Raw genomic sequence first — 9,247 nt, forward strand, 5'->3', positions numbered from 1 at the left:
AGAAAAGTCAGTTAGGTTTCACTACCTCGGAGGACAATCTCGGAATGCGTTGTACCTCTCTCGGTTCTTTTTGGGAATTTTTAATCGCCACATGTCGACCGATAAGGGAAAGGGGCGATGTTTCTGGAATTCTGGGAATTCGTTGAAGGAACCTACTACAGATGTTGCTTTCCAACTCCTACAGATGTAGGAGTTGGAAAGCAATAAATGAATTGACAGAGCGCATTCAGGGATGGATTAAACACAATTTAAGTTGGAACTGAATAACTAATAAAGGATCAGAAGAAGCTTGTTGGAAACTGTGTTTCCAACAAATTGAATAAATAAAAATAAAGAAATGAAGAAAGAAAGAAAATAAAAAGTGAAGAGATTCCAAGTCACGTTAGTTCACGACGTTTCGATTGTTAGTATCTACAATCGTCTTCGGGTGATGACTGGACTGATTCCTCCGAGAGATGACTATTTATAGGTCGTTCGAGTACTTTCACTTAGCCCCGCTTTCCATTTTCCGCTTCACTAGTTCCGTGGGAGATGACCGTTTTGGCGGGAGTTGGCCATTTTTCGCTTGATGATGGGTTTCCATATGTTGCGAATTTCTACGCTGGCTTGGCTGAATACGTTGTTGGACAACATGTATGCGGCTTCCTTGAATTTTCTCCTAAACCGCAGTCCGCGTTTGGTGGCCTGGTTTTCGTGAGGCTGCTACGGATAGTGTTACCGGATCTGAAGCAGGTTCTAATGTTGTACTTGGAACCAATTCTTCTTATCCTCTCCGATAATCCTCTGATGTAGGAAAGTGCAAGCACTGGTTGTGACGGCTTCTCTTCCTTGCGAGGCTCCTGCTATCTTCTAGCCAAAGTCTTTTCTACCATCGCTTTGGAGTAGCCATTCCGTTGAAGATCATTTTTGATGATGTCTAGTTCCTTCTCGAGACCTTCCTTCGTATTACAGAGCCCAAAAGCACGGTCTAATAGAGTCTTGATGATTCCTCTTTTAGTCGATTGATGGTGGTTGGATTCGTGGTTCAGATACTATCCCGTATGAGTGGGTTTTCGGTATACAGATGTTTCCCACTTAGTGTCGGTCCTCTTCACCAAAACGTCTAAGAATGGCAATTCGTTGTGGATTTCCTTCTCCATTGTGAAATTGATGGAAGGTCTCACGCTGTTGATGTGTTTCAGGAAGGCGTCTAGTTCAGTATTCCCATGGTTCCATATTATGAAGGTGTCGTCAACATATCTCAACCAGACTCGCGATTTCTTGTGGGCTTCTTCAATGGCTAGAGTTTCAAACCACTCTATATATGTATATGTTGGCCATGACTGGTGAAAGTGGCGAACCCATTGGCAGTCCCTCATCTTGTGTAAAGAATTCGTCCTTCAGTTGGAAATAACAGTTACGTACATAGCATTCTAGTAATTCCAGATGTTTTTTCATAAACTACACCTCACGATTTGATCTCCACAAACTTTATTTGAAAAATATATATCATAACATGTTTTGCTAACACAGTAGCTTTATTCTGAGGCAAATCACTTTTTTCACCGTGAAATGTTTTATATAGAAAAATTAACAACTCTCCACCAGTCGAATGAATGTTAATTGAAACGTGCACATGATCCGAACTATAAGAGATGGATATGATTGAAAGATAATATATTGATGGCAAAAATAGGATCAATTTTCCTGAACAAATTATAATAACAACTGATCAACAACAGCTAAAAATTCAATCTTCAACAATAAATTGATGTATGTAGCCTCTACGTGATATGAGATTATCATGAAAAATGAGGATTAAAACTTCCTATGTTTTCATGCCACTTGTATTTGTGACCAACGTCCTACAAGGACATTTTCAATCGAATGCAATAAATTCCAAGTTTATAAAAACTGTATAAAAATGGGCACACGGAAGTCGAGTAGTCAGCGCGAATTCTACCGATTCAATGAACCGATATGTGAATGTAGGACAATCGGTGTTCTCTTCGTATCGTCCGACCCATGCTAGAAATCGCACGTTATAAGGTGAGATCTCGTTAATCCTCAGCTCGCACAAATTTCGACTTCTGTGAATTCTTGTTCGTAAAGGAGTGACAGCTATTTAAAGAAAACACATTTTAAGCACATTTTTCAAATGAACATATACAGTGTGAACTCATTTGAATTCAACGCACTCTTGTAAGACATATTTTCCAATCGGTTGATTTTTTACGCACTAGGTAGTTAACTAGTACAGTAAATTCAATGGTTGAATAAATATAACTTCCATGGAAGTCGAAAACTTCAGACACCGCAATATTTTTATTGTTGAGGAATCAGGTGATTATGGTGTGGTCAGATTTTTTTTTATTTTCAACATTAAAAAATAATAAAATTTGGCTCGCATGTTAACCCAACAAAAAGATTATAATTCCATTTGGTTGAACAAAATATGTTTTATAAGGGTGCTTTCTTTTTGAATGGGCCACACTGAACATTGAACAATGACTGAGAAGAATGGAATAATATCAAATTATAACCAATAAAGTGGTGAAGGTTCGTCATCGATTATTTGAATAAAGTTTAAAAATATTGTAAATAACATCACACTGAGTAATATGTTTCGTAAATTCACTATATAGTTACTTCCTTTAACAAAAGTAGAACGTTTGCTTGCCCACATTAGTCAATTTCGATAATTGATAGCATGTCTTCGTGCTAAGGATTATATAATAAACAAAAACGCGTTCAGCAAAGATAAGATTATTAGGAACTTGTTAATGATAACCTCCAGAATAATCTTGAATGTCTGATTCTTGGGTTGTTTAGTCTGTGTGTGTTCTGAGAGTAGTTGCACAAAGAATTTCAGAAGAAAATAAACCGAACAAAATGAAAGCTGTGATAAGATCGAATGGTTCACAGGTGAGTTTTAATTTCTATTAACGTCACCAATAATACTGTAAATATTTTCTATTGGATATTCATAAACGATCACAAAATTTCGTTTTTAGAAAAAGACAAAAAATTGTAGGCAAGAATAATATGGAAATAAACCCAAAATATAAGTGAATGTGAGGCGCTAATTATTACTCTCACGGGTTGTTGAAGGATTATGAATCAATAAAAAGGTTGTTTCGTTGTTATTTTTTTGAAAAAATGATGCAATCTTAGATTTCAGTACATGTTTCAGGTGTTCCGACATTGTTAAATATCAGTGTCACTATTTATATTCGGGTTTGAAGGCCGTCGATTTTTTAAATTTTTTCATGACGTTTCGCCACTCGCGCCACTAGCCACTGGATATTACAGCTGCATAAAGCATATTTATGTTGTATCAGGTAAATTGCGTAAAGCTTGTTCATAATGTTGAACCACACACCAAATTACCTGAGTCAATATGAATACGCTTTACGTAGCCGTAATATCCAACCATCGGAGGTAACTCAGGATATATAAACCTCTCAAGAAACTAGCCACTCGCGTTCCATTTGGAACGGAGGTGAAATATCTTGCCGTTGTTCTTGATAAAGAAATCTTACCTGGAACGTTCACTTGGAAAAAGTTTTACACAAAGCCAGACTGTCCCTATGGACATGTCGAAGGATTTGTAGTGAAACTTGGGGTTTAGGTCCCAAACAAATCAATTGGATTCATGTGACAATTGTCAGACCCATGATCACTTATGGTGCAATTGCCTGGTGGCCGAAGGCTTTACAGAAAACGGCCCAGGCGAAGATCTCTGGCTTACAGAGACAGGCTTGTCTGGCCATCAGTGGTGCCATCAGTACCACACCGTCAGCGGCCATGGAGATCCTTTTAGATTTACCTCCTCTCCACATTTTTCTGGAGAGAGAGGCTAGATAAACTGCATATAGACTTGTGCACATTGCCAATTGCACAAATCACCTTCCGGTTCCGTTGCAGGTGTTTTCAGTCGCAGACCCAGGACTAAGATATCAACCTACCTAGGAACCTACGCGACTGTATTTCAAGCGGAAGTTTACGCTATAGAATTGTGTGCGTGGAGATTGGTAGAATCCAACCTCATACACAAGCCAATAAAAATATTCTCGGACAGTCAAGCGGCGTCGGAAGCTCTTGGCTCCTACCCAGCAGCATCTGAATTGTTAGCAAATTGCCAAAAACGACTCTCCCCGAAAGAAAGACTTAACAGATTATCTCTGGTCTGGATCCTAATCATACTGGCCTAAAAGGCAATGAGGCTGCTGACTCCCTTGTGAAAGAGGGTGCTGCAAGCAACTTTATCGGACCAGAACCTGTCATTGGCATGTTCCAGGATTTGCTGATTGGCTCACTCCAAGGTAGTCTTGCGCATTATAGTTCACGAGCGGGAGCGCTCATTTTAGTTCGCAGCTCTTAAACGAACTAGTTCGATCTTTTAGTTCACTACTTCAAGTCGCGAAAGACCTACTTGTCTTATTCGCTTGCGTTGATCAACAATTTATTTAGGTAAAAATAAACGACAGTACCTTTTTGTAAATAATCAACTTTTAATCTTTGGAATTAGTACCTATCTAGTACATATTAATTTGTATTTATCTATCTACTAATGATGACACAGAAAAGAATTCAGAAACATTAAAAAAAAATAAAACATGCCTCAGTACCGTCGAACTATCGAACTAAGGAGTGACGGGTCTGCGAACTAGTTCGTATAGTTCGTTCATAAGATCGCTCTTCCGACCTAGTTCGTTCACGAACTACACAGTACTACTCCAAGGCGTTTATTCGCCCTTCGAAGCTTGAAACCAAACCATCTTCTTATCATCTAACTTAAAAGACCACTCACCATACAAACTAATCGGCTGAATAGGTGTGAGCCACAATAAACCCTTCGCGAGTTGCAGCGGAGTGTCGAATAGACCCAGTCACTTTATTTCTAACCTAACCTAACCTAGCCACTCGCGCCAGCAAAATGTCATGAAGAAATTTCAAAAATCGATGCCCTCAAACCCGGAAAATAGTAACACTGAAAACGTAGGTCACGACAGCCTTAACCATGTTGTCGTTGTTAAATATGCTACACAGACTGTTTCTTCTATCACTGAAATTATATTTGTATCCGAATCAGCCGTTATCAATTTTCTGCATATACCTATAACTGCTACGGCGCGACGTGGTGAACTGATGAGGTTAGTGAAACTTGAGAATGTCCTCGCATTGGCTTGGGGTTCCTCATTTTTCCGTGTCTCTTTTCATTTCCAATACACACAAGTGAAGGATTTCCTTTACTTATGGTGATCCCACTTCATAATGAAGTTTTGAACAAATCACTAATCGTATTTCTTCTTTATGAAACTTTTCTCTTCGAAATAAATTTCCAGGTTATTTTCATAAACTACATCTTACGATTTGATCTTCACAAACTTTATATGAGAAATATATCACGACATGTTTCGCTAATAACACAGTAGCTTCTTCAACAGTGATTTGAATACTACAAGTTGCTTCTTACGCTAATACTTATATACCACAGGTAACTACAATTGAGTCTACCTCCATCAAATTACCTAAACCTCAACAACTTTTATATACCTGAGGTACCTCTTCAAATATATTATTACCTGAAGCATATTACGTCACTTCTACAACAATAATAAATTTTCCTCGGTTTTTTTTAAAGAAACGAGTTCAATAATGGTGATCTATTCAAATCCAGTTGGTCATTCATTAGAATATTTGAAATTTTGAGTTTATTGATTTCCATTGCTTCCAAATGATTCAGTTTGAAACCTTCATTTTCTATGTGTGAAATTTTGAACTCTTCGTTAAAGATATGATTTTCTTTTAAAAAATTATTTGAATATGTTGAACTTGTTTTCTAATATTCGATAATACACATTGGTGCGAAAATTTTCGTGACCAGATGAAGGTACTGTTTCATTCACCCGTGACTCATCTGCCTAAATTTTTCTGGTTTTCTTGCGACCCGTATCATAACGATAATAAACTTGAATTCCAGACAATTCTTTTGCTTTTTCTCCATATTCAGAGTATTGTTTGTCCCTCATATCTTGAAGAAATAACGCCAAAGAACCATAAATTTGTATTAGAGATGATAAATCTGCATTAGATTCCTGAAGCTCTTACTAGCAGCATTAAAACGAACTAAAATAACATTCCAAACTATGACCAAAATTGCGTTTTCTAGATGCTGTAATTTTCGCTGCAGTCCTGTAGCTTCAGATCGCGTAGTCGTTTTTTCATCACGATTTTGTGCAATAAAGTTCAGTGCATTAATTATTCCAGGCCACTCTTTTTGTAACGCATAACATGCATCATGTCGAGCAGACCGACGAGTTTGAGAAAGACTCTTAAGTCTTAAACTTGTATGTTGCACTAAGATTTCCCAACGATGTGTTGATACCGTAAAAAAATTATAAAGTTCTTGCAAAGTAGAAAAAAGTTAACTGCTTCGGTGACGAATTCAGCTGCACAAGTTCCTACTAAATTTAAATAATTGGCAGAACAAGGAACATATTCCGCTAATGGATTAATCGTTCTAATTCTTGACTGCACTCCTGAATATAAACCTGACATATTGCTTGCGTTGTCGTAAGATTGACCACGACAGTTATTTATATCCAAACCATTATTTTCAAGAGATTTTAATAGAGCATCTTCAATATATTTAGCCTTATGGCCAGTATTTGGTAAAAGTAAAAATTTTAAAAATATCTCAACAATTTCACCGTTATCACGTACATATCTATAATAATTATCGTGAGATGATCAACATGTGCAATGTCATGTGTAAAATCTACAATTACACCAAAATACTCAGCAGATTGCACTTCTTTAGAAATTTGTTGCAATACTTTATTTTGATTTAATATATTTCTTCATAGATTGTTTTAGATAAGTACGAGGTATTTCCATGGCCAGGGTGTGCATACAATTTTAAATGTTCCTCTAAAAACGGATCAAACTCAGCAAGAAGCTCAACGGCACCTAAAAAATTCCCATTATGAGGATCTCCAATTCGTTCTGAATGTCCTCTAAATGGCAATCCTCTTTTTGCAAGGTATTTAACAATCGCAATAACTCGATACAAGATTTTTTCCAGTACAAAATTTCTTCATCGAGTTGTTTTATTAGACGTTCATCAACACGCCCTTAAACAACTGCTCGAGCTTTCAAATTGCTAACGTTAGTTTTGGAAAAATCAGAATTTTCATGAGCTTCAATTCGCACTTTTAATTTTTCCATTCAAGATCGAAATTAAATAAAAAACGAATGAGTAATTTCAAATGGTTTGTATATGTAAGAGTAATCTCATCAAAGATACAAAAGTAAAAACTTACTCAGTAATTCGCATAGATGATTATTAATTAGATTGTTTCTTTTTCATAACCTTGTTCGATAAAGACTATAATTGGATTCCATCAAAATATTAATAATGCACCCTTAAATTGAAAAATCAATGAAGAAATAAATTATGTTATAGCCCATGGAGTAATTTTAATAGATTAGAAAAAAGTCAAAACCAATTTAAAAATACATTTTTAATATATTTCTTGGGCTCTTGAATTTTAACGTTCCCAAAATTTTGCCGCCCCCCAAATCGTGCCGCCCTAGGTCCGGGCCTCACGGCCTAAGCGATAATCCATCACTGAGTTTCACATTTATATTATTATAGATAGATTGATATTCTCATAAACTTCTTATTTGAACACTGTTTCGTGATAAACATTGACCTTGCTTCTATTTGCGTGAGTTCATGACTCTTTTTCAGTATTTCAAGTAAGTTATAATTATCAAATATCGAAGCCGTCTAGAAATCGCCATAACTTTCAAATATTTCTGTGTAAGCGGTGTGTAACTGCAATTATTTTGTGGTTGTTCGTATTCACCTGCCTATGAGAGAATAGAGGATGCAAAAGTCCCCCAAAAAGTATTGTACGTGTACATCACATGAAAACCGTTGTATTTTTTAAAAGGAACCCTATTTTTTTTTCTTTCTTGAGTCCATCAAAGGCTCCATACTTCAAAAATCAGAATATTTTCTGAATCTTTTTATAAACAATTTGAGTTATGAAAAACTGAAATTACGCTATCAAATAATGTTTTCAAACATTCAAACTCGGGGCAAATATTGATTGTACCCATAAAAAGTCGTAGTACCTAACAGATAATCAAATATTGGTTATATCATTTATTTATTGCAATATTCGTTTATGAAAATATGAAAGTATGTCGCCTTTCTACAAGAACCAGTCAATATAAAACATAATTATAAAACTGTTCTGGAAAAAACAGTTCAGCTACCCCTTTAATCAAAAAATGGCATTGAAATAAAAAATACCTTTCGGAAATAACAAATAAAATATTTTCATATTCACCGTGTTAGGAATCACAAGTTAAAAGGTAAGACCTCGTTAGTCCTTAGCTCGCACAAGTTTCTCAACTTCTGAGAGTTGTTCGTATGGGGGCGACAGCTGATTAACGGAAAAACAGATTTTAAACAGATATATTTATTATATTATATTTTTATTAAATTTCTCCTGGTTCGGGGTCCAAAAAATTCCATATATTGCTTCAAGATGTATCTACAATAATAAAAAAATATCAATAATATTTTCTTCTGCAACTTTCAGTTGATGACCAGTGTTTGTAGAAATAAAAATCCTAGAATAACGAAACACTACGTTGAGTGAAAGTTTAGGATAGTGCATACAGAAATCACCATCGTGCAACCTATCGAATGCCTTCGACTGTGTGTCCCATGAAATACTACTGGACAAGTTATATTTTGACGGTGTACGAGAAATGCCTTTGAAATTGATGCATGCATATCTCCAGAATAGAACCCAGTGTATAGTAACTTATAGTAACTGATGATGTGTTTTTGGAATTTCAGAATATAAGCAATAGCGTTCCCCAAGGAAGTGTGTTGGGGCCGTTTCTATCCATCGTATATTTGAATGACCCTAATGGATGCAATTTCTTTGCTGTCGACACAACCATTATACATTCGCAATCAGAGCTTGTTGAACTTAATAGACATATAGTGGAAGCCGAACACAAAGTTCAAATTTGGTTGGCAGCAAATTACCTCGAACAGAAACAGGATAAAACCCAACACATTGTCTCCTCAAATAGAAATATTACAAATGGCACTTCTTTGAGTCTGTTGGGAATAAATGGCACATTGAAATGTGGTGCCCATATATACCTACGAGCTGTGCAAAAAAACCTCAGTTCAGTTATTTGTATTGAGTCAATTCAAAAAATACATCGGCCA

At 36.1% G+C, this 9,247-nt stretch overlaps 1 protein-coding gene across 1 annotated transcript in view; it reads left to right on the forward strand.

Moving 5' to 3' along the window:
* The first annotated feature begins 2,758 nt into the window (after positions 1-2,758).
* Positions 2,759-9,247, forward strand: part of LOC111515433 (pyruvate kinase) — a 39,255-nt gene continuing 32,766 nt past the window's right edge. Inside the window, exon 1 of the mRNA XM_074172819.1 lies at positions 2,759-2,904. Coding sequence (XP_074028920.1) covers positions 2,872-2,904 — 33 coding nt within the window. The 5' untranslated portion in view covers positions 2,759-2,871. The remainder of the gene's footprint in view (positions 2,905-9,247) is intronic.

The sequence above is a fragment of the Leptinotarsa decemlineata genome, unplaced genomic scaffold (assembly GCF_025532065.1).
Source record: "Leptinotarsa decemlineata unplaced genomic scaffold, Ldec_3_MD MMD2_tig00000199_RagTag_RagTag, whole genome shotgun sequence".
In the NCBI taxonomy this organism is placed as follows: Eukaryota; Metazoa; Arthropoda; class Insecta; order Coleoptera; family Chrysomelidae; genus Leptinotarsa; species Leptinotarsa decemlineata.